Here is a 26,916-nt window from a genome sequence, read left to right as displayed (position 1 = left end):
GTATGTAGAACAACCTTCATAATATTGATTTAAAATCAGACATATATATACACACAAACACAAACACACTAACATGCAAACAAGATTTGGTCACTGTACAAATGGCAGGAGAGGGAAAACCAAGCACTGTATCCCCATAAAAAATAAAATAAAATAAAATAAAAAACAAACATGGACATGGAAGAGATTCACATGAGTAATTTTAACTTGCAGAAAATCCATACTACAATAATTAAACTAATAATTTCAGTTAATTGGGAGAGTTTCTTGCTGGCTACATGTGAAATCTGTACTTACAAGTATATTTTGAAAATAAAGATAAAAATCCAGTTATTTGGGGAAAAAGCAAATAAAAGGTAAAACAACAACATTCACTACCATGCCAACTTACAGACAAAACAGACTAAGATGTTTTTAAAAAATTACCGGTCTTGGTGGTAGCGACTGTCTTTACATACGGGCAGCTGACTATTTGCATCATTGCTACACCTGTAAAATGGATAAGCAAGCATGTTGGAAAGCTGCCACTGTATGTCAGCTACCACTGGGAATCTGAGAGTATCAATTTCCTGCTAGAAATTTAGCATGCCATTTTTTTTCCAATGGCAACAAGAAATAAGTAGGAAGATTTAAAGTCAGTTTTGTGATAGTATTTTATTAAAGTCATGCCAGAAAATTACTTGTTTTACAATAATCTTGCTTTATAATGAGTAAGAGGACTTGGAAGACACCAGTCCTTTCTAAAAAACAAAAACAAAAAAACAATGACCCAGGGGTTTAAATTCAATGAAGACACGCTTCTTCGCCCCCTTACAAAGCAATGCTATGAGAATAAGTCATACTTATTCTGCTCTATTTACATACTTTTATCAAGTACTTAGGTTAAAAACAGCTTATATAAATCAATTCTCTGTGTGTTTACTTTGAAATAAGTCCCACTGTGCTCAATAGGGCTCTTATAAGTGCTTACTGGACTGCTTTATATTTAACAAGAACAGAAAGCTGCTGGTGAGAAGTCAGAATGTAATTAGAAGGTCAAGAAGTATCAGTTTGGAAAGGGGAAAAAAGATCAGATTGAAAGCAAGGAAATAAACTGAGATAAAAAGTGGTAAGATAAACAGGGCAAAATAAAGAAATAGAAAAGCTGAGTTGATGGCTCATTAGCAGCCTACATTACCTCTGTCTCATAATTTTTTTCACCTCAAAATTCAAAAATTTTGAGGTGAAAAAAAAATTTCAAATAAGCTCCCCAAAACATGGGAGCTCCTGCTAATTATTGTATAGTAAAGATAACTTTAAAAAGATCTGATTAAGCATATTTGTTGAAAGGAACAAAATTGTTAGTATTTTATATTTAAAAAACTGATTTTCAGATCACATAACATTAGGCATCCAATAATGAGCAGAGAAGGGAGGAAATAATATGCAAAATGAGTTTCCACACAAGAGATTATTTAAAGATAACTGCAACAGAGGTATTTTATTATTGTATATAATATATACAATATCCTAACACAATATGAAAAATTTGGAACTTTCTGAATCTTTTTTTAATATTTTCACTCCCATCTATTATTTAGTTACCAAATATGTAATTAATTTTCAGTTCAAGCACATACACAGAAATAAAACTAAATGCTTTTCCACAAGTGTCCAACACAAAAATGTTGAAGTATCATTGAATTGAATTGATCCAGAACCTGCTATTTTTTCTGTCTATGGAGATTCTCAGTAATTCAGGTCATGGTTGTCCCTAAGGTGCTTTTTCAAAAGGCAACAGGACTTTGTTTTTCCTTGAAGACATTACATTTCTCATCCAAGAAGCTTCTTCAGTTCACTGAAGAAGTGAAGAAGCTTCTTGGATGAGAAACAAATGTCTTCAAGGAAAAACACAGAAAGTCCAGTTATCTTTTGAAAAAGCATATTTGGGGTATTTTTCTCTAGTAAGATGCAGAGCCTTTATTTCTGTATAAAGCAAAACTGTAAAGGTTTTGATTGTATGCTAAGTTGTTTTGAACAACTATGAAAATAAGGCATTCCTATATACTTTAAGAACAAGCCTCTTTTCATTTAGAGGAAATTGCACCCACATACACAATTGTGCCTAAAGTTATTATAAAAAATATGTATGGAAGAATCCATAAAAGATTTCTGAAGAAAACAGTAATTTTGTCAACTTTGACATATAAATCTATAGCTACCTTTTACAATAAATGTTTAAATAAAGAGCAATCACATTTATAAATACTAGTGTAAACAGTGCCACACTGATTTTGCAAATCTGCACTGCTGTAATTACACAAGAGAGAGCCACTTTGATGTAGTAGTTAAGGCACCAGACTAGAAACCAGGAGACAGTGAATTCTAATTCTATCTTAGAAAACAAAGCCAGCTAAGCAATCTTCGGCTAGTCCAGGGGTAGGCAACCTCGGCTCTTTTATGACTCATGGACTTCAACTCCCAGAATTCCTGAGCTGACTCAGGAATTCTGGGAGTTGAAGTCCATGAGTCATAAAAGAACCGAGGTTGCCTACCCCTGGGCTAGTCCTTCTGATTCTCAGTCCTAAGGAGGCAAGAGCAAACCACTTGCAAAATCTTGCCAATTGCAGGAACTAATCCAGGCAGTCTCCAGGAGTCTATACTGATTCAAAAGGCAAAATAGTGTTTATTTAATTATTCAACAGATCAAATATGTGTTTCCCTTAATTACGTGATTAAAAAAATAAAACTTCCAGTTCTTGTGACAGCAAAGAAGCTTTTAGGATTACAAAAAGTCTAAACTGGGACATCTCTTCTTAATTGCTTTATTACTGATCTTATTTATTAGCAAAATGTAAAAAAAAACATTTTTCAATTATGCTCCAACCCTGTATTTTCCCCCTCAGTGAAATAGAATTCCAACCTGACAGGACTTCTAAGTAACACAGAGATTGAAAAAAATATACCATGGTGGCATGAACACCTGTGCAAAAACTTTTTTTATTTTACATTATTTTAACAGATGAAACTGAAAACTATCCTGCTTCAGATACAAAACTGCTATTCTGAATATTCTGGAAACATTTCAAGCTTAAGGATAAAATAAAATGGGATTTCTTGGTAAACTATCCTGAACTCCTGGAGGAAAGGCAGAAAATAAATCTAAATATTAATATTCATAATAAAATGTATTGATAAATTATCATTTATGCTGATATTTTAGAGAATACTACTTTACAAAATAGCTACTAGAATATTACTTTGTATGTTATAAAGAGGCCAGGTTTCCACTACAAATTCAAACATTTTGGCAAGAAGCACAGACCCGCAAACCACCAGCGTTTCTGAAATGTGATCTTATGTTTCACCATAACACTGATAGTGTCAAAGTATGAAACTGGCATTGTATATGTATCTATTCTAAAAAGTGCTTCCAGGCAACTGAGAATGGTTGCAACATTAGCGACCATTTTCATAAAAGAGCCAAATCTGTAATGAAATCCATTTTCAAATATATTTCTATGATTGGGTTACTACTTGGGAAGGGTAAACAAGCCAAGAAAGAGTAAGCAAGCCAAAGTCTTTGCATTAGATTCAAACAAGGAAACTACATCTGATAGTTTCCAAAAGAGCCAGGACATGAATTTATAACTGGACTTTTAAATCTTGGCTTGTCAAAATGCAGAAGCCATAGCTAGTAGCTTGCATGCACTTAATCAACAATAGCTTTCTAGCCTGTACCCATATTCAAGAAAAGGAAGGAGTGAAGAAACAAGGATTTGAGTAAAGAAACATAATGTTTATTAAGAAAAGATTTAATCAATTAACATGGCTATCACTTGCACATCTCCTTTTAAGCAAGCTTGATTTCATTTTGAGAATACAAAGTATACGTTGTATCATTTAAAATGGAAATATGGACTGATAAAGTGAAAGTTAAGATAAGATTATGTTCTACTTTGAAAAGCTCTCTTTCCTGAAATTCATGAGGAACTTACGGCTATAATTTGAGATGCAGAATTAAAGTCTATATCTCTTTCCCAAACCTTATATAAATGGCTTTTAATTTCCTTATTCTTTCTCTCAGTTTTTAACTGAATGAGTTATTTTATACTATTTTAATCTGTTTATATTTTGTATTTTAATTAATTATAAATCATTTTGATATTTGCAATAAAGTATTACAAAAATATTAATGGCCAATATGTAATTGAAAATGCTAATGATCTAATAGAGACTACAGTATATTGTGTATATATCTAAATATCTGTCCATAATTGTGAATTTTCTTGGCCAAATCAGCTTTACAAAGGAGTAAAAAGGATAGAATAGGAGCCAACTACACATGCTATCATATATTGTGGTCCTTGTTTTTAATCATATGTTTCACCTGATAATTACCAGTAAGCAAAATAACTCTTAATGCTTAAACTATTTTAAAATTTTATAATTTATCAACTTAATATTTATCAAGTATGTGTATACATAAAGGGCCTAGTACATAATGCTGAACTACGATTCTCAGCATCCTTCATTATTCATCATGATGACTGGGGCTATTGAAAGTTATGATCAGATAATATATGAGCTCAAAGGTTTTTCTGCGGACTGGAGGGAGTGTGGTTTTGTGTGCTGCCTGCATTCTGCAGATGGGGCTTTGCTTGTTTGTGCGGACTGGTTGCTGGCATGCCACGGCCTGGTACCGGTCCACAGACCGGGGGTTGGGGACCCCTGCTCTAAATAATAAATACTAAGTATAGTTTAAACTCATTTCTGACAATTTAATGAACTTTTATAGGTGATTAGTTAGCTTAAAACTCTGAATACACAGTTTTGTTTAACATGAAGATTTTCTTCTATCCATATATCTCATTCTTATGTCACAATTCTATGCTTGGCTGCCTGAAAGCATTATTTATCAAATTTAAGACCACTTATTCAAAAACTAAGTTCTAAAGGATTGCAACTTAAGTATCACAGACAAGGTGAATTTCTTCCAGATATTAGTTGAAATAAATGTATTTTAAAACACAAGGTGTAGTGTGTTCAAGCAAAAAAAATGTGGCTTCATTCTAATCAAAATCGATATTGAGAGCTGGGAGAGGGTGTTTTAATTAGTCTAGCTAAAAATTCCAAATTTTAACAATAAATTTTAAATGAAGAGGATTCAGGCAAATTGCATACACAGTGGACACATGAGTGCAAACAAATTGACAACACGGACATGTGGCTAATAAGACAGTCATTGTTTCCCAATTTACCTGGAAGTGGAATAGGCATGCCAGGAAGGGGAACACGAAATGGAGGTACCATTACTGGTGGAAAAGCAGGTATTGCTGCTGTTGGCTGAGGAACTGCATGAGGAACTGCAGGAGGCAGCGTCTGTGGGACTGGCTGGGGTACAGTCTGCACAGGTGTAGCAGAAGGAGCAGAGGTTGAAACACTGACTGAAGGAGTGGCAACTGAAACAGCTGAGCTGGGGGTCTGGTCTTGTGTTGTAGGTGCTGATAAAGAAAACAAACATCTGAAACCCTGGATCATATAGTACAAATTGTATATTTTATAGGGTTCACCAAGACTTCCTTGCAAAGCTGGGTATATTTATAAATATATAAACAATTTGCAAAGAGGCTGCTTAAGACTTTACACACTTTTTTCATTAGAATAAAAACTTGCTAACAGGTTTAAAAGTTAGAACTAACATCCTTAAGTTGCTCTATTCTTTCAAAGGTATATCTGCTTCAAGGAATAAAGACACCTTATATCCATATACTCAATCTCAAAAGCATGTGAGCTATACTTCTGAATATAACTTTTTTTTTCAAATAACAGTTATATTTCACCTCCACATTTTCTATGTAATTAGCCTAACAAACCTTCATAGCAAATGCCAAAATATTTTTGTTTATACGTATTTTATGTTGATTTACTTAAGTAAAACAAACATCTAGTCACTTAAAAAATGGATGTAATAATATAAATATATACCAAAGTGATAATTTCCCTGTTGCTTAGACTATTTGAAAATAGGAAATACAAATCAAAACTTTCAAACCAAAAGGAAAGCACTACAGGAGTATAATGTCTAATCTTTCAAGCTTGAATTGAAACATTACAAGTTTTAGAATCCTATAGCACCTCCAGCTGGCACTAAAAATTAATGCTACATTTGATACGTTGGTATATTTTGATACTGTATTGAACTTAAGAAACTAAAATAAATCATATTGAATGAAATTAGGAAAAGCAGCAATTTGGATTAATTTACGAGTTATTTATTTAAAAGGGGAAACACACATTTTGTAATTCAGAAATTCAATGCCTCCCCAAACTGGAAGTATTTCATTTTTTAGATCATTTTTGTCATTTTAAAAAAGTAACATTCTCATTGCTTTCAGAGTCAAATATAAACTGTTGCATAAGAAATGCCACTTTCTACAAATCTTTCTGTACTGCCAAGTATTTATACTTTAAAGACAAATGGAAAAAGAGTATACTAAATAAATATGTACATGAAATGATTTTTTCCTCTCTCTTCCTTGGTTTAAATGCTTGTTACACAGATGGCAAGTCTGGAGAGAGATGTGTATATGTATATATACAGACAAGTACAAAGACATAAAACCACACTTGATCACTTCACGTTAATACATAGACATCTAGAGATTTAGAAACTTTATGTCAAATTTCTTATGAATCACTGCTATATATTCATAATATAAGATCAATCAGGCATTTATGATATAAGCTGAATATGGTTAATATACCACAAAATTCAGCATTCTCACAAGCTCAAACCATTCTTCCTTGAACTGCCATGAGTTTGGAGTGCTGCAGAGTCATCAAACTCAGGAGAAGGAAAAGGAAGAGAAAGAAGAAAGAAATACATTTGAAGAGCCGTAGGGACTAAACATATGGAAGAATAAAGAATTTTAGTTGTTCTCTATTTTGCAAGCTAACAGTGCTTTGGAAACAATTAGCTGTGGCTATTTTGGGACAGAAAATGATGTGTTTTATATTATTAAGTGTTGTGGTTGTTCTTACACTTTCCAACTGTATATGCATACATACATATAGTTTAACAGATTAGAACTGTCACCAGCTGTTCCCTTAATAAGAAATGCCAACAGAAGTCAAATATTTCTGTGAAATATGAAGACCTTTGAAGCAAGTAAGTATGCAGGGTTTTTCCTCTTGAACAAAAGTGTACATTGCATTAGCAATTCAGTTAAGAAATTGGAAGGTATGGTGTTTCAAAATGTGCCTCAAAACATAAGTACAAATGTCGTACTGTTTTCAACACCTTAAAGCAGTTCTGCTTTTCCTAGGAGCATGCCCAGTGTTTACAAGGTGTTAAAATCAGTGCTACATTCACATATTGCAGTAGTTTCTAAAGATCAGATTCAAAGCACAGTGCAAGCCTAGAGATTACTGTCACACATTTCTTCTCTACTAATGACATTAGCTGTAATAGACAAAGGGAAATTGTTCTAGAATTCTGCCTTGAGGAAAGAATTTCATCAATTACATGTTTAAGGCAGCAAATGCATGTGAAGATTTTTTTACTTCTATTATCTCAGATTTTAGTATCTGTATCAAAAAAGTAAACAAAGTTGAGAAAAACCTTGAAGAAATTAAAAAAATAAAAAAATAAATAAAAATTCCTTTTTAAAGAGGTTTTTTTCCTGTTAAAACAATGAAATTATTTTGAATATGATACAAATGACCATAAACACTATGATGATGCAACAATAAGCACATAGGACAGGTGCACAACTTAAATAACCTGACTCATTTATAAAAGTACCCCTCAAAAAGGCTAGATTGTTTACAACACAAATCATCAATATAGATATGCTAAACAATGTTCCACTTAAGTACTGATAATGTGTACCAAAGGCATATACATGGGGGTCACAAAGACCTACAAAATTATATTGATACAACAAACTACATAATAAATTATTTCCAAAGTTCATAAACTTCCCCAACCCGCTCTTTTGTTTGTTTTTGCAAATTTTACTCACTGGAAACTGTTTGTGAAACCGAAGTTGCTGTTGTAGTGGTAGATGTAGTAGAAGACAAGCTACTTGATGCCGTAGATGGAGATACTGCTGATGCAGGACTACTAGTAGTAGGTGTTGAGGCACCTACAGCCTGTGCCTGCGCCTGAGCTTGAGCAGCTAAAATTGGGGTTAATTCAGACTGTTGGATAACTTTCACTCCATCAGGTTTAGTCCATGCTGACTCACGTGTCCGTGCATTATAATAATAAACCTAGGAGAAAATTACATCTTTGTTATTCCACATAATTTTCCATTCATCCTATACTATCTAGCCATTTTAGTATTTAATTTAGCTTTAAGCTAAAATTATGGCGATTAGTGTAGGCAGCACATAATATCCTGCCCCCCAGGATGAGGTCTGTCTCCATCCTCTTGTCCTCCATAAGAGCTTGAAGATCTGGCTCTGCTGGTTGGTCTGGTGATCCAATAGGGGAAATACCACACTGGAAGATGTTATTAATAGCAGATCCGTCTTCCCCTCCCTAGCCATTTTTTAAATTACATTACTATATTTTCATTATTTTTGTGTTATTGTTTTACTATTGTTATATTTGCATTATATTTACCTGTGTGTGTGTGTGTACTTTTCTATACCTATAAAATTTTATGTTCTACTGTCGTAAGCCTCCAAGAGTCGGCCTGTGGCAAGATGGGTGGCAAATAAATTTAATAATAAAAAATAAAACAAAAAAATCTGTTTTTACCTTCTCTTTCCATTGTTTCTTGTGAGAATTTAAAATGTGATTTAAAACATTTAAATATGCCAATTGGCCAATTTTAATAAAACTGATTACCCGCGCCAATCAACATTTTTGAGCAACAGTTTTCAGTTATGACTGTTCTCAAACGTACAGAATATAAAACACTCCAACAGTATGTATTGATTGGAATTGTTTAGGCCAGGGCTTTTCAACCTTTTCACCCATTGTACCACTTTTAGGATAAGGCAACATCAGAGTACCACCAGTCGCCTAGCAAGGTGTCAAAAACTTGATGATAAAAAAAAAAAGGAAAAAAGTGATGAAGTACAGTAGTCCTCGACTTACAACAGTTTGCTTAGTGACTGTTTGAAGTTACAATGGCACTGAAAAAAGTGCCCCCCAAGCCACAGCCGAGCAAGAAACGTGCCTGCCCGCCCGGCGGTGCTCTTCCTCCTGTCCGAGGTTTTCATTGTTGTGAGCATTTCTGTTGAGGATTGGCAGCGGGGGCGGGGTGTTTGGTTTTTATTCCCCCCCCCATCTGCAGCAGGTTTTGGTCACTTCACATGACCCTGGGACATTGTGACCATCATAAATATGAATCAGTTGCCAAGCATCTGAATGTAAATCACAAGACCCTGGAGATGCTGCAACATTCCAGCTGATCGGCACTTCTGGGCTTCGAAGCGCCAGGATCAGCGCTGAACTCCAGCTGGAGCCTGGCACTGATCCTGGCACTTCCGCTGAGCCCTGACAGCCCTGCAGCTCCAGCCATCTCTTGCTCAGGCTTGTGCGGTGCTGCCACCAGTTCAGCTCATTCCCTTCCCCTGCTACCACTTTTCTAGGATGGTTGCGTACCACCTGCCAGGTGCCAATGCACCACAGGTGGTACCCGTACCACTGGTTGAAAAGCCCTGGTTTAGGCTATGCAAAAAAACTGTTTTCCATTTCATTTGTTGACATAACAATTACTATTGTAATTGTTAACAGATATAACGCTGACCTTTCCATCTGGAGTTTTGTTTTCTACCCATATCTCTTCATTAGGTGGCATAGTTGGTGTTCCAGGAGCAGACACTGGTGGCATCCCTGGAGGAAACATCATACCAGGAGGGGGTGGCATAGGAGGAGGCATAAAAGGTGGTCTCTATAAATAGAAATAATAGTAATACATCAAACACTAATCCAGTACCTTCATAATAAAGAAAGTTTATTTCCTACAGAAGTGTTAAACATGTAGTTCATGTAAAAGAAACAAGGTGATCAGTGGAAGAGGGATAAAGTAGCACAGAACAGAAAAATGTGTTTCCTATTACAGGAAAACAGTGCAGTGCAGTTCCCAAAACAAACACAACAATTGTTATATAACTAAAACACCTGTTATATAGTTATATTAGTAACAAATACAAAGTAATAGCAATTCAATGTGTGAAATTTATTCAACTCATTGGAATTGAATGCTGAATAAAGCATAATTAATCTTACAACTATATTTTCGAACTCTGAACAACTGGTCAAATAGCATGAATGTGGTCCTATAGATATTCCTAGGACCCATTGCTTTCCAGCAGGCAATAGGTTATCCTAACCAGGACTGCAAGGTGGTTACTGCCAGACACAAAAAAGGTGAAGTACCAGCATTTTGCAGTCCTTATCATCATAAAGTACTGTAAGCCGAAATGTGGGCTGTTATCTGTGTTCAGACAGATTCATTCTTTGTCTTCTACAAGAGTGCTCTAAACATGTCTTCTGGTGCTTTATTTCCCCGAGAAACAAAGAAAATTAAGGTGCACCTCTGGATCTGCACACAGAAGGAAGCCGCATAGGAGCAATCCAGTCCAAAGTCTCATCACCTACCTCATCACCCACCTAGTCATCAGGTAAGCTGCCTAGCAGATTCTCAGAGAAAATCCCAAAGTCCCATTGGAACTGAACAGGATCCTTTAGTAGCCTGAGGCAGGTTTAACACCTCCCTATGGAGGTGGTGATGCCAGCAAACCAGAGGACAATCAGAGACTGATCTGTTCATAGCAACAGATTGGTGGCAATGCTCTCCAACATTAGATCATGTTACAAAATAAAAACCAACTCCAGCATGCAATCCCTGCTATGCATCAGGCCCTCAATTACTTGGTACAAGTCCATAATTGACATAATGGCCATGAACTCCTGAGCCACCTTGGACTCAAAATCCCCAGGAGACAGGTTAAAGTACAAGTATTTTATTAAAATTTAAATTTACTTTATTCACATTTGAATACATTCTGTAAACTATTTAGAGACTGTCAAGATTCAGGTGGTAGATAAATTACACTAATGAATAAAATTAGAAGACATCAAGAAAAAGTTAATTGCAACCACTTAACACAGAACTAAAAAAGACACAGAACTAAAATTTTGGGAAATGTATAAGATCTTCATCACATCAAACCAATGTGGATGTCTGGCAAGCCTCTTCGTTAAAGAAATCCCATAACTGCAAGATCTTGATATAATCTTTGAACTTTTCTAGAAATTATTTTCCAATAATCCAGATACTCTGTGCACGTGTTAAATGCCACAAAATTACTGTAATTTCTCTGGCACTGATTAAGCTCACTGATATCATACAATATAAACACTGTAAAAGTTCAGAGGGAACAGTTCTGCTATTGTGAGAGTAGTGGAGGACCAGTCTGCCTGGAAAATTGGCCTCCTATACCTCTAGCTGGCATGGAAAAGAACATTTCATTAAAACCAAACAGCTGATGAGCCAATAAGAGTGAATCAAAGAAAGGCTCAGGTGACAGGCCTTAAAAGCACATTCTTTACTTAAATGCACACTCTTGAATGAAGACCTAGTTAGCACAGGAAGTCCTTGACTTATGACCAGTTGCTTAACCACCATTTGAAGTTATGGCAGACCTTCAAAAGCTACTTATGACCTGGTCCTGAATTTATGATCCTCACAGCACACTATGCTCATTCACACTTAGGACTGATCACAGGGATGCTATAGCGCCCCCCCACATGTCCCGCAAACGTTGGGCATTCTTCCCACTCCCACTTCTTCCCAGGTCCAACCATCTCCTCCACACTTATCTTTCTAAAGATCTCTAGAGCTTGGGTTAGGGAAGCATAGCAAGCTGCTTGATTGCTGGATCATGTGGTGCAATCCAAAAAGCAGCTGTCATTTCCCAAGCAATTGCATAGAAGTGTAGTTGCTCAGAAAATGACTGCCACTCCTAGGGTTGCGTCCATATGGCCCAGCAACAAAACAATCTTTTCTGGGTCCTTAACATGGTCTGTGCAGCACTGTGAAAAGCTTCAGAGGACTATTTCATTGCTGTGCTGTGCAGCTGCATCCTGGAAGCAGCCGCAATTTCATCACTGCCAGAAGGAATTGTGGCCATATTGAAATGACAACCACTTCCAGCATGTGGATGCACAACACCCTCCCCTGCATGCTGAAAGATGAAGTGGCCTGCCCTCCTAACATGAATTCCAGACCTCCAGATGAGTCATGGGGAGGAGGCCCAAACCCTGCAGGGACCTGGTGCAGGGGCAAGACCAGTAGGGAACTGGTGTTGGGGGAAGAAGTAGCCCAAGGGCAGTGGGGATCCTGAGGGGCAGGAAACAGAGCACAGGGTGTCTCGGGTGATGGGGAAAGCGTTTAAAAGTACAGAGCAGGTGGTCCTGTGCCTGCTCTAGGCCTCCCAGGGCCTACCTTATATCTTAGGCACCCCATTCCACTTTACAATATTAGGGACAGCAAAGAGTGAGGTTGTTGAGCAAAACAACCTTACTTAAAGACCCACACAATATGCAACTGTAATGGGTAGGCTCCACTATGGTTGTAGGTCAAGGATTACATGATATATAAATTAAATAAAAAGGCAAGGTGAAAACCGGCAGTTAAACAATAATTTGAGGGATTAGAAAAAGCTGGCACTTGCTTGGTAGAGGATCTGCTAAAATGGTTTGGCTAGGTAACTGAATCCCTACAGTGATGGGACAACATGCCACTTCATCAGGCAACAAATTCCACTAGTTGACAGCTTTTAAAGGACTCTGGATTAAAATTCTAGTGTGGAAAAATGAGAAATAAAAGCCAATAATGAAGAATATGAGAAAAACATCAGGGCTCATTATAGCTAAAAGATACACCATAAAGATACTAGAGCAGCGGTTCCCAACCTTTTCTATACCCCGCACCCCTTACAAAAGTTCAAAATAATGGCAATGAATTATGCATAAACACTATAATTTTGAAAATCCAAGATTTTGCACCCCCTGGAATATTGCCTCGCACCCCTGGTTGGGAATCTTTGTACTAGAGACACCAATAGAACTAGAAAACTCAAAAGGAGACAAGGCTGGGGGAAAAAGTAAAAACCTAGAACTGTTGGAAGAATTTGAAAGTGGAATAATGAAAATAGGGTATGAACAGTTGAAAACAAATCATGTTAGATGCCCCTGTCAGAGACAAAGAAAACAAACTAAAGTAGGCAGAGAGCTAAATGAATGAAAAAAAAGACATAATTTGAAATACTAAACTACAATACATAACTAGACACATTTGAAGTCAGGTTCAGACATATTCAAAACATTTACAGAGTAGAGCCCAATTCTAGTTCTAAACAGAGGGAATTTCAGAAGTTAGTAGTCAGATATGCTTTTTTTATGTGCCAATGTCAGAACCCATAGGTGCAGGGTACCCCTTCCCAACCCTTTCATCCTGACCCAAATCTCACTCTCTTCCCTTCCTGGGGTCTGTCATACTCCCGGAGGGGAGGGGGACTTCCTCTATTGCTACAATGTAACACTTTGCTTTCCTGCATTATTTCTCTGTGAACTTTCTCCTCCCTTGATGTCAGCTAGCAAAGAGGGGAGGAAGAAAGGAATGCAACCTCCAGCAACTGGTTTATCTTTGCACTCCCAAGAGAAAGTACAAAAGGCCGGAGATACGGCCTGATGCTATCTTCCTATTCCCACAAAGGACTTAACACCTGAGGATTGGCCCATTTGAACCGACCGGATGAACTATGGGGTGGGGTTTTGCTTGGGACACTTTAACCTATTGGTCTGCATTGGAAATCCTCAGACCCGGACTAGTATGCCTGCTATCAACCTCTCCTAATAAAAGATCCCTTTTGGAAGAAACTGCTTCCACGATTTCTACTTTCTTGGGATGAGGTTTTGAAGTGGGCCCTGACAGCCAATATGTTTTTGTTGCAGGGAGAATCCTAAACAAGCAAGCCTGTCTTGAGGATCTTAATAACTGGGGAAATTTCAAATTAAAAAGCCAAACAAAATCTTGAACAGAATTAACGACAACCAATATTTCAAAATATAATTTACTTGAATGGTCCCTTGGTGTTCTCTGAGCTTGGTTCTTTTCTTGCAGATGTTTCATTACCCCAACTAGGTAACATCATTAGTGCTACTAAGGAATGGGGTTTGCTCTCAATATATTCTAGTGGCTTGCCTTCTCAATGTTGGTGGAGGTGGTCTTAGAGCTTCTTTGGTTGGGCTGTTTTGACTTGTTTGGCAAATCCTTGACTGGGTTATTATTTGATTGTTAGTCTGATGTTAATCTTGGAGGTAATCTATGTTCATTTGATTGCTGGTGGGGAGGTTTTTTTTGTCTCCCCCCTGCCTTTTTGACATGTCTCTTCTGCATAGTATGTAGATATTGTTTATATTTATGTTGTCTATTGATGGCTAATTTATCTAGGAAATCCCTAGCATTTTAAGAATTGGCTTGATCTAGATTCTAGGATGATCAGTTTTCCAGTTGAAACTATAATTAAACTTCTCCATATGTTGTGAAATCAGTTTTCATCTGTGTTATGATTGCTGGTTGGTGTTGATGGATGTGTTCTGCTGGTCTTCGGCCTGTTTGTCCTACATATTGGCTGTTGCAATCATTACATTGTATGTTGTAGATGACTCCTGTTTTTTTTCTTCTTCTGGGGCTGCTGGGTCTTTTAGTTTACTTTAGGATGTTTTGAAGGGCTTTAGTTGGCTTGTGTGCTATGCTGATTCTATGTGGTTATACTAGTCTGTTGGTGATTTCTGAGACTTTTTGATGTATGGCAGTCTTATTTTTTGTTTTGTAATTTACACACACACACACACACACAGAGTTTATATATAGTTTAGCAATCTAATGTTCCATTATGTACCAACTAAATCATCTAGATATATAGTCCTAGTTAAGCCCAGAATTCACTTAAATAGTCTAATACAGGGTTTGTAAAAGTATAGATTGCACTCCAAGGGATAATTTCTCAGTGAGGTCAGAAATGTTTGTAGTTTACTCTTAGGCATTTTCTTTCAGCAAAATATCTGATAAGCATCTGAAGCAAATAAGCATCTGAAGTCTTCTATTTTATTTCAAATGTTTTTCTCAGCATTATTTACTGCTACAGATTGGACACTTAAAAAACAATCAAATAAATTGGTTCAGTACACTGGAAAGACTATCATTACCATGTTAATTTGCTTTGTCAGGTAGCTAGCTGAAATAAAAAACAGTGGGAACAGCCAACATCTTATGTTTTCTATTTCAACAGGGAACAACTTGAAATCTTTTAACATATCCTCAAAGTTTAATGAAAAAAGTTACAAATAGCAGGACAAAATTGGAACTCAGTAAGAACCAAGTCTGCAGTTCAGAAAAGCTTTTCATTGTAAATCTACTACAATGATTTTTCAGTAGACAGAAATTTACAAAGAATCAACCAATAAAACCTTTAAGCCTTTTACCTGTAAATGTGGAGGTCCCATAGGAGGAGGAATTCCTCCAGGTGGTGGCATTGGAGGCATATTAGGATCAAATGGAGGACGTCCAAAAGGAGGCCGAGGTGGTGGAGGTGGACCTCTCATCATACCAAAAGGTGGTGGAGGACGCATAAGCGGTGGTGGGCCTCTCATAACAGTGTTTGGTGGAGGAGCTGGACCACGAAATCTTAATGCTTGCTGTTGAGCCATTCTGTGAGCAAAACCAAAAGAACAAGAGTTTGTTCATCATCAAAAAGCACCGCTGTTATGCATGCAACAAAATATATTCACAGACATTCTCATGAATAAAACTGAGAGTCCAAACTTATGGGGAGGCTTTGTTTTCACCATTTAAATTACTATGAACCAGTAGATAGGCAGGAATTACTTAGAACGAAAAGACACTATGCAAGTTTCCCTCCCAATGGCAAAGTATCTGACATGACAACAATCTCACACCCTTCTTACAGATATATATGATTTCCAAATCAATTCTCATAACACCTAAGACACCCAACAGTATCATAACATGAATGGGTGTGCAAAACATAGCTGTATGAGAACATCTACATTATTTTCACTTGTTAGTAGAGCAGAATTTGAGTACAGTATACTAAACCCACTGTGCAACTTAGCCCTCTACAAAGATACTTTAATAAATATATATAGAAAAACTGTTCACCTTTGTAACTAGCAAGCGTTATTAGGACGCTCTCAGGAAAACAATTTTGTCCACCATTTAATGTCAGTGCTATACCAATGTTGGCATGATTCAAAATTGAAAAAAACAAAGGTTATAAAGGTGGTGAACAACAAAGACACATAATATTTAATGCCTTCTAATTTGGGACTCTGCCCAAATTCAGATGCTTAAGAATGGTACTGTTAATAGTAAATTCATAATTTGACAAGACATGAAAGATGAACATGTGTAAACATTTTATTATGCTTTTAATATTGGTGAAGCCAATGTGATAGCCTGCACCCAGCTATCAGATGGCCTCTACCCATTTAAACTTCAAGCCCATAAATTACAGCTAGAAAAAGTAAATAAAAATAGAAAATAGCACATCTGGTTTGTGGCATTTTTAAAATATCAGCAATGCTGACCTAACCCTTCCATCTGTCATCCTCATGTCTCATTAGATCTCTTTATGAAGTATTTTTTAATTATTTGCTTACAGATAAGTACAATATGTTTACAGTAAATGTAATCACCCTGAAATCTGATTGGGTTTAGCTCTTCCAAAGAGTAAATGCATCTAAAATCATAAAAGGTAAACATTAAATGACATGAACTCTTTGAAAATATAAGTTTAACTCCTGAACCAAAACTTATATAAAGAGCTAATTTTTCCCCTTTGTCATGCAGGTAATTTTATACAAACTGGAGATTACCAGTGTAGCAAGTGTGTTCTACAACTTCCTCTAAATCAATCAGAGACAACATGATAAGAGATTCAACAGAAGATGTGTCTTTTATTCTTTCCTATGTATACATATATTTTCAGTTTAGTTCATAATAGGCATTTAGAAAAACCTCTTCAGGCTCCGAAAAGACAGTGTGATTCCCAAAGAATACAGTGCTTTCACAAAATAAAACCTTTCCATTACCTTTCTCCACCAAAATCTCCACTGTTCACTGGACATAACCACTGCTGGCTTCCTTGCATAGCCTAGATTTTTTTTCTAGATTGTAATGTTTAGTACAGTTAGTCCTTGTCTTACAATTGTTCATTTAACAACTGTTCTAAATTATGATGTCCTTGGAAAAGTGAGTTTCTCACTTTTATGACTTGCATGTATGACTGTCTCACCACCCCATGGTCATGTGACCATGATCCAGGCATGAGGTTTAACTATGGGGATTTGCTTAATGACCCTGTAAAAATTGTCGTAAAATTGGATCCAACTTGACTCACAACTGCAACAAACTATGATGGAAATTCTGCTCCAAACAGTAAGTTAAGGACTACCTGTAAGAATACTGTCGTTTACTAATCCCAAGTACTATATAGAAACCTGGGTAATTGCAGTCTACTACTATAAAACCTAAGGCTGCAGTCATGTAAGATTTTATACCAGACTATTCTGAGAATAATTTTTTAAACTAAAAACTTGGGCAAACTTTTTACTAAGATTGGCTGTTGAGTAATATACCTTAACCACAGTTACCTTGTTATCCAGGTTCAAAACATTGGGTTATTTTTATATAAACTGACTTCTAGTCACCAGACAGACTGATAAGACTAAAGTAATCATAAAAGGGACAATTCCAGCTATATTTGTTCTTTTCACTCTTTTTCATTTTCCCATCATGATGTACTTTTTTCAGTGCTCTCCATCATGATTACATCTCCATGGACACTATTTAAAATGGTAGCTGTTCATGTCAGTAACAAAGGTATCTCGAATAGTGGCCAAAATGGCTGTTATAAGTCACATGATTTGTTGAATTGTCTAATGCTATTCTCACTAGAAAAAAAAAAAAGAATCACCTGCATTGTAGGAAAGACATCACAGGAATTAAGATGTAACTATACTTTTAATAAAATTATGGGTGATTTTTTGGAAGAGGGACAAGTCCCTTATCATAAGAGTACCCTGGTAAACTCTGGATAGCCTTTTTTGCCGCATACACTAAGTACCCTACGATTATAGTCCTATATGTTGAGCACCCTCAATTTCATCTTGAAAATGCAAAGGATTTTAATTACAATCCAACAATAACTGGATTCAAACATCTTCCATGGTTAGTTTCATAGCATACCCCTAAGTCTTCTGAAGACCATTTAATGTATGGATAATTTAATATTTTCTAACGGAAATAGTACATTCATTCTAATAAAGGGATGTTGAGTAATATTTTCTAATAGAAATCCCGACAGTTACCTTATCAAAGCACCCTATTATACTGGATCACAGACACTATTTCGCTCCGCAGTCACATGTTGAGAAGCTGCAGCTTTTCGCCATGCGAACCACAAGACGAAACAAAACGTAAGCATCCACAAACACCAGTAACCTAGATCAGTGTTTCCCAACCTTAGGAACTTGAAGATGCGTGGACTTCAACTCCCAGAATTCCCCAGCCAGCATAGCTGGCTGGGGAATTCTGGGAGTTGAAGTCCACGCATCTTCAAGTTCCTAAGGTTGGGAAACGCTGACCTAGATCGCATTTTATAAATTGAGGAAAATGGGCTTTAGCTATTTGACGGGTTGGAGAAATAATACTGTAGCATTAGTCTGGGAAACGTCCTCAGACGGAGGGTTGGGAACATGTTCGACCGACAAAACCCCGATCACCTCGCCATATGTATTAGTCTTCGTGTATCCATACCAACGTCTCGCTGCCTCCTGCTGAATGACCCCGGATCCAGTCTGAGGCGCCCCAAGACTTCGGGAAACTTTGCGTCCAGCGCTCCCTCAGACTTCTGGGGCTGAGCCCACCAACCTTTCTGACGCTCGCGGAGCACGTGCCAAGGCTTCGGGATTGAACCCAGAGAGGACGAGATCTCTCTCTCTCTCTCTCACACACACACGCGCGCGCGCTTGTTGAGTAAGGTCCCAGCGCCCAGAAGCAACCACCCCCTCCCTCAAAAGCCTCCACAAAAGACCACCACCACCACGGGGAACCAGCCCTGAGGAGAGAAAAGGCTCGCCGTCCCCGCAGCGTCTCTCTCTTCCCCGAAAAAACCAGGCGCGGACAGCCGTTCGAGACAGAAATGGCCACCCCCAACGACACCCACTTTCGCCTGAGAGAGCAAAGCGGGGGAAATCTCACCGGAGACGAAGCGAAGACTGAAGAGGGGCGGGAGGGATGGCGGGGGGGAGGGGAGGGAAAGAGAGTAGCTGAACGGCCGCTTCCGCCTCGCGCCGAAGGGGGAGGGGTCGAACCACTGAGGAGAGTGGAGCCGAAGAACGCTCGAGCTTTCGGCGTGCGGTGTGCGCAGGCGCGCGCCAGCGCGCAGGCGCGCACGCGCTCGCAAAGGCCTCGTGCTGCCGGCGACCGCTATCTCCTCCCGGTGTTCCGAGCGAAGCGATTCAAGCGGAAGACTCCCCTCCTTACCTGATTTCATTGTTGTACCGTTCCGCTGCACTTGCATCTCCTTCGCCCCCGCCAGCACCGCTAGGACCAGGACCACTGGTACCGCCGCCGCCGCCGCCTCGTTCCGCCATCACCAGCAGACTCTGGCTTTGTCCACGCCCATGGCTGCCAGGCCCCATCTGTATGCTAGTGGCTGCTGGAAACGTCAATCATAGAACGAAAGGGCTCAGCTTAACCTCCGATTGGAGGTGGTCGCCGCCGATTTTGAATGAGAGGCGGAAAGCGCGCGATGACTGGCCATTTTTGTGCCTAGACCGTCAGGTAGCGCCGTAGTGGGCGCCCTCTTCTGGACCGGTCGGGTTGGGTCACGTGATCTGTAACCCGGAACGGGCCTTGAAAGTAAATGTAGTGCTGCTATACGGAAATCGCAGAGATAGAAAATGAAGAAATATATTGTAAAATCGTACGTCCGAGATTATAGTGTAGGCCAATCTAGTACCTTTTGAGGTCTTGCTTTATGTGAATCAATTATGATTTATTTTTAAATGTGCTACCGTATTGCTAATTCCTATTTCGAGGCAGCCTGTCAGATTCACTCTACAAGTTCTGAGTGACGGCTGCCAATTTGCGGCGTTTAAAGAGAAAATTCGGGGACAGAAAAATCTAAAGAAGGCATCCGTCTTTGTCAGGCTTCGTATTAACGTCGTTTTTTTAAAAAAAAAGGTTAGATTTCTGCACGTGTTTAAACTGCAATTTCAGCTGTTTCTAGTGGACTTTTATTCATTTCAAATTATTTAAAACTATGTCTCATTAATGAGCTCGTTTAGAGATATGAAGAGCCTGCTGTCTTGACCAACCCAGTGACTTAATAGCTGGATAACCTTGGGTTTTGCCATGGATTTCCGTTATGCCTTCGGAGAAAGGGAAAAAAAGCGACTTAAGTAGCCTTTGTGTCCCACAAATCTTAAGCTTCTGATAAAAGGCGAGTTTTACACATTTTTAAAGGGCAGCTGCTGTATCGGCATAATACCAAATCATCTTCCAATTGAATAGGCACGTGGGAAGAGACGTTTGAGCTGCGGGATCCAATCAGCACTAGCGGAATCACTTTTGCAGAAGAGGCGGTGGCAGAATTGAGAGGGAATTTTTGATTTAAGCGCGTGTTTATGTCGGACGGATTCAGTATATTGTTTCAAGCCGCTGCTCTTTATAGTGCAAGAGAGCCTTTGGGGAAGTGATTTGGAAATAGCAGGAATCGCTGTTTCTGCAGCTTTGTTGAAGGCAAATATAGTGCGGGTTATTTAACTTTCAAAAACTATATATGGGGGTTTTCCGCACTGTCGCCTTAAGCTGTTCGTAGCACTTCTACCCATGCCAGGAAACAAAGTGGAAAATTGGCAAAATTATTTTTTTTATAACAAAACAATCCTTAATCTTAAAAAAGAGGAAACCTAACAAATGAAAAATGGATTGGATGGATTATATCCAGAATAAATATGGGACTAAAAAGTTTCACTTAGCATTTGAATAAGTAGTGGATTTATATGATGTATAACTAGCTTGTAGTTATTTTATTAAGAGTTAAAGTGCGATAGAATTTAATATTTTATTGTTTGCATATTTTAGATTATGTTTGTATTTTTATACCCTGTATTTAGCTCTGGGAAGTCGGGGAGGGGGGGAAGTCAGGGAGGGGGGAGGGGAGGGGAGAGTTGGGGAGAGGGGAGGGGAGGGGTTTTGTATTTAAAAATGTACTGTAAAACTTTTCAATTAAAAAAAAAGAAAAAGTTAAGGAAACTATACTGGGTTCATCCATCTAGTTTCCAGAAGTCAAGAAAAGCTGCCTTTTCATGTTAGAATGGGGAGGGGGGACCCCCACCCACTTTTGTTAGAATATCCTGTAGAAAATTTTCTTCCTCTTTCTTGATTGTTTCATTGCTAACCAGGATCATTTCTAAAAAACTTGTGTCTGTCATGATTCTTCAAGCAAATCATGTAATTTTTTTCCCCATTCATTTGTGTCTAATTTTTGGAAACTGCCTGGATTTGCCCCTGATGTTTTCTTAGCGAGGTTCTTCTGAAGTGGTTTGCCATTGCTTCTTTCCTAGGGGTGAAATAAAGTGACTAGCCCAAGGTCAGCCAACTGGCTTTGGGTGAAAGTTAGAATTAGAACTCAAGGTCCCTTGGTTTCTAGTCGGATGCCTTAACCACTACACTAAACTGACTCACATAACAATATAAACAAGTTCATTATTTATTATAATAAAGGCATAAAAATGAATTCCCATCTGTTATTCAAGGTCAGTCCTGTTAAAATAAAATTTTAAACAAAATATCTTCGCAGATTTGAATGCATACTTTGTGATTACATGTAGCTGATTTCAGGTTCAAAATAAAACTGAATATGGCAAACTGCAGATATTTGACAATTTTTAATCAGTATTTTGAAACTTTCTTTGGCCAGAATAACTTTTTCTGTATATTTTCTCTTGCCAGTTAATTTTTCCCCCTATTATTGCATTTGGAAAATTTGGAACTCTTCAATCAGGTTCATTAAACAAATTAATTCTGGGTTATTACTTAAGGTACACATGACCAGGCTCAAATTATAATACTTTGAGCACATTATGAAATGATATAGAAGTCCATGATGCTGAAAGATGGAAGGAAAGAAAAGAGGATGATATCAGCAAGGTGGATGGACTTAATTACAGAGATTGTGGGTGCATTCTTGGAAGATCTGAAGAACGGGTAGGGGACAGATCATCCTGAAGTAAATGTACTTATCTGGCCACTAGGAGTCATACCAAATTGATAGCACAGAATCATTAATAATGATGGTCTTAACACAAACAGAACAAGCATACATCTAATTTAGGCATTTGTCTAGTCCTACTTAAATGTTTTCCTTGTTTTCAGCATGTTTGTTCCATCCCCCCAAAATTATCCCAAATCCAGTCCTCTTTCTGTCATATGCCAGTTATACTTACTTTTTCCCAGCTGTTTTTTTTTAATTTATTGTTCCAATAAGCAACAATTCCAAGGAATACATTTCTCTATGACTGAAGTAAACACTATAATTTTACTACATAAACACAAACTCACACCCTCTGAAACCATCCCTTTAATTCCTAGCACTTCCTTGGCTCTGCTACATTTTCTGGAATAAATTGCTCTTTGGGTCAAGAAGTCGGGGCAGTGGTGACCAAGATTATAAGCCTAGCTACACCTCTGTAGAGCATTATCATGTTGGAGTTCTTCTGTAACAGCTGGTAGGTAAAGAATGTATTGTCATACAGCATCACAGTCTGGTTTGGAAGCATCACTGCTTCAGACAGGAAGGCAGTGCAGAGAGATGAGGATGGCCAAAAAGTTCATTGACAGTTCCCTCCCTCCCATCCAGGACATAGCACAGAAGCGTTGCTTGAGCAGGGTCCGTAAGATTACCTGGGACATTAAACATCCTCTTCACAACCTGTTTTCCTTGTTACCTTCTGGGAGGAGGCTTCGTGGTATCCATAGCAGAACATCCAGATTCAGCCATAGTTTCATTCCATACAGCATTAACCTTGTGAACTCTCAGGCTTCCTCCTTCTGTTATATATTCACGATGGACAGTGTTTAATATTTATTTGTTATGTATATGTAGTGGCATGGGTCTATACATATGTTGTATATAGTATGTTTTAGGTGTGTGTCATGTATGTGTTAACTCTGAGAGCGGGCAACTAAATTTCATTTTTGATGCTGTTGTGCCCACAGTAAAAAAATGACAATAAAGGTTATCATCATCAACAATCTTCCAATAATGAGTAAATCTTAAAATGTATGTACAGCAAATTCTAGTAAATAACTCACCATCGGAGGTAGTCAAGTTAATTTTAAAAGAATTGAATCCCAGAGCCAATATGAATAAAAATTACAACTTATAATTTTTTTATTTACTGGTTTTGTTTTCATTTATTTTCATTCTTCATTTTGGCCACTAGGAGATCCCCTTCATCAGCTTTAGCTTTTTTTCCTATGAAGGCACATACTTCATCAGTGTAACAATGCAACCCAGTAGTTAAACTTGCTCTTCAATTCTAGATCTGGGCTTTGAACTACCGTATTTTATTACAAATTAATGGCATAATAAGACCAAATTTCAGTCAGTCTAGTTTTTTGGGGACTTATCTGGTCCTTGGGAAGAATAACAGTTGTGTCTGGACTAGTACCCGAATAACATATAATAACCTCTCTCTCATTTTCCATTAAGCAGATAATTAGTACTAAGGAAACTGAACTTGCTAATCACAAGGACCTATGATATTCTCTCTCTCTCTCTCTCTCTCTCTCTCTCTCTCTCTCTCTCTCTCTCTCTCTCTCTCTCTCTCTCTCTCTCTCTCTCCTCCTCCTCTGGCTGAATGTCACAACAGCAAATGGCTGCCACTGCTTAACCAAGCTAAAAAGTTTTTATTAAGTGGACTCATAACTCTTTGGTTTTTTGTAGGCAATTACAACAGATATTTCTAAAAAAATTCTGAACTGAGCAATTTAGTTCTAAATTTTTATTTTCTTCCAGATGGTGTGCCAATCAATTGATTAAAACAGGAAGCTGGTGTGCCAATCAATTGATTAAAACAGGAAGGAAATTGCATTATGAACTGCATTGTCTCCAGTGGTTTTTAGCTTAGAAATCTCTTTCAGCACTGGTTTCCCCCAAAATATTCATGTTCTCTAAATGTTCTCCACTTGCAGTTGGCAAGACACGTATAATGTATACTGCACACACCAATCCTATGTTTGTGTTAATTGAAAATCAAGCCTGTTGAATATACCTAGTAGGACATCTGTATATGTTCATAACTTTACCATTCTTATTATTGGACTGAATGCTTCACAAGACTAGGAGGAGAGACTGTTCAGCAATAGCATAATGATGGTGGGCATGACATTCTTACTACTTAATTTAAAGACTGATGTTCTGTATACTGACTTCATTAGCAATAACAATCAATTGACCCAATGTTGGAGTTGGCAGCTTTTTAAAATTTATCACAATTTCATTGCTCTATTCAAGAGAGAAAAAACCCCCATGTATTTCAAAATGCCATGGGAATGGAACAAATAAAAGCTTGTTTTGTCCTGCTGTGTGCACTGTGTGATGTAATACATTTTTCTTGTAAAAGTGTTTATTTCTGATTATAGTCCATTTATTCTGTCATTCACCATTCACTGATAGCCATTTAGAACTGAAATTCATCTCTCTCTGGCTTAATATTTCCCTTTATTGGCTCTATTCTGTTTCTTGGTCATAGCGTGGTAAGACAGAATGTTAGGAACTGGGAAATATCTCTGCATATGTATCTGTATATCTGTATGCTTGCCAATGTGTGAATAACTGGAAGTGGTTAGTATAAGCACACCAACAAAAGTCTATGAAAGTCAGCACCATAGATGATGTTATTCATTGTACAACAGTTTAAAATATTGTGTTTTTCTAAATTACCATTTCTTTTGTTTAATCTACTGTAGGTAAGTTGCCCACTTGACTTCTGTGCAAAAGCTATTTTATTTATTTTCATTTATTTAATTATTTTATTTATCAGAACAGCTAAATAAGGGGAGTATAAAAGAAAGCAAGAAAGATTGTGATAATAAAGCGATATATTTATAGGACAGAAACATTTAGCTACTTTAAGTTATATTTTGCAGCATTTTTAAGGAAGTGAGTAACCTAACCAGAGAACTTTGGTTAATTGTCTAGCTACAAAATTAATGAAAATTATTTTGTGTGTGTTCTTACACAAAAATATCCTTTGATGTTACTAATGAATGAGTTCTTTTTAACTTGCTGTGATGGCTGATCATCATGCTTTGGCTCCTGGGCAAAAGTTATCAGTAATGTGGGTTTGTAGAATGGCCCCTGGCATCAAATATTCATAGAGTCACAGATGGGAATCTACAAAGAGTTAGCATAGAAATGGAACATATTCCCAACCATTCTGTGGTGATCACGTCAAAACTTCAAGAGCAACTACTGGGTTGTTACTACAAATATGTAGATAGATGACATCTGCATTCTTAGAAACATAGAAGGGAGTGTGTTTGCTCAGTGCTATTTCTAATGACAGTAAACCATGGTATGTCAGAAAAATTAGAGGTGGGGAAACCCAAAATAACTCATTATATGACAATTATGCTCCTGCAGTACAATCATTTTCCTCATTTATTTCGTATGTCATCTCAACTAAATCTCCCTGGGCTTGTGGATCCTAAATATATATTAGTGTTGAGGGCTGTTACAGCAAAGCTCTACACTTATGTTGATGTAATGCAAGAATGAACAACTTTTTACAGCTATAAGGAGGAATCCTTGAAACAGTAGTGGGTGAGCAAAGCTGAAAACTATAATTTAATTTACATTTAAATGGGATAAGATTAAATAGTTAATATGAGGACTCTCCAGTTCATTAGTTAATATTTTCTGTCCTGTCAGATTAAATATTACAAACTGATTATTCTTGCAGTGGCGTAGCGTGGGTTGTCAGCACCCGGGGCAAGGCAAGTAATTTGCACCCCCTAACCTGTGGATTTTAGCACTCGAGTCTCTTCCACTAGCTCAGGAATTCTGGGAGTTGAAGTCCATGAGTCATAAAAGAGCCAAGGTTGCCTACCCCTGAGTTAGGTTCAAGGCAAAAAAGGGTCTCTGGAGAAGAGGGAAAATGCTAGTTTAAAACTGAAACAAGGCAACTTTAAGGTGCCTCAGCTGTGATTTAGGGTGAGACAAAGAGAGGACATGGCGTTGAAAATGGTTAATGGGGCATGTTTGTTCCACTCTTAGTGGACGTCAGGATAAACCCCACGAGAGAATGACCTTACAACAGATGTGAATAGGCTTGGACTACGTTTGTAGATTGAGTGCATACATCACATGGAGCGATGATGGGCTTCATCAAGATTTATGATCCCACAATTGGCTAGTTTTCTCCATCTTGTCCTAAACCCTGGATACCAACCACGGTTTATGGCTTAGCATGTGGCGTGGGGTTGACCCAACATGTTAGGCGACAAACAATGACTTCCAACTTACAATGCCTCAGCTTCCCAAGGTTATTCCAAAGCCAGAAAAGCCAACCAACCCACCCTGCAGCTTTGCCTGCTTAGGCTGAACCCCAGGAATTCATACTTGCTGCGGTGCCCGACCTATTTTCTGCCCAGACGCTGCTTATCCAAGCCAAGCCGCCTCCTTCTCTTTGGCACCTCACCCCAAAGATTCGCTGGCCTGGCTGGAAACTCGCTGCTGGCGACGTGTGTCGGGGGGGCGGCGGTCCCGATCGCCTCCTGCAGGGGGAACCGAGTGGCCGCAGAGAGTCAA

The 26,916-nt window shown here is 38.0% G+C and overlaps 1 protein-coding gene across 6 annotated transcripts in view; it reads right to left on the bottom strand.

The window, feature by feature from the left end:
* TCERG1 (transcription elongation regulator 1) overlaps positions 1 to 19,701 on the bottom strand; it is a 44,395-nt gene extending 24,694 nt beyond the window's left edge. For 3 of the 6 annotated variants that reach the window (XM_083352711.1, XM_083352715.1, XM_083352716.1), the window contains exons 1-6: positions 19,578 to 19,701; positions 15,494 to 15,719; positions 9,747 to 9,890; positions 8,007 to 8,256; positions 5,241 to 5,483; positions 427 to 489 (exon numbers count right to left, since the gene is read on the bottom strand). In XM_083352711.1, the coding sequence (XP_083208837.1) occupies positions 427 to 489; positions 5,241 to 5,483; positions 8,007 to 8,256; positions 9,747 to 9,890; positions 15,494 to 15,719; positions 19,578 to 19,687 (1,036 nt within the window). In that variant the 5' untranslated portion in view covers positions 19,688 to 19,701. Of the gene's footprint in view, positions 1 to 426; positions 490 to 5,240; positions 5,484 to 8,006; positions 8,257 to 9,746; positions 9,891 to 15,493; positions 15,720 to 18,848; positions 19,106 to 19,577 lie in introns of those variants that run through there. The other 3 variants (XM_083352713.1, XM_083352712.1, XM_083352714.1) reach the window with 3 other exon arrangements.
* Between the last annotated feature and the right edge of the window lie 7,215 nt (positions 19,702 to 26,916).

This window comes from Vipera ursinii (genome assembly GCF_947247035.1).
Source record: "Vipera ursinii genome assembly, chromosome: 2".
NCBI lineage: Eukaryota > Metazoa > Chordata > Lepidosauria > Squamata > Viperidae > Vipera > Vipera ursinii.
Note: the sequence above shows the minus strand (reverse complement) of the source record. Positions and strands in the feature narration are given on the sequence as shown.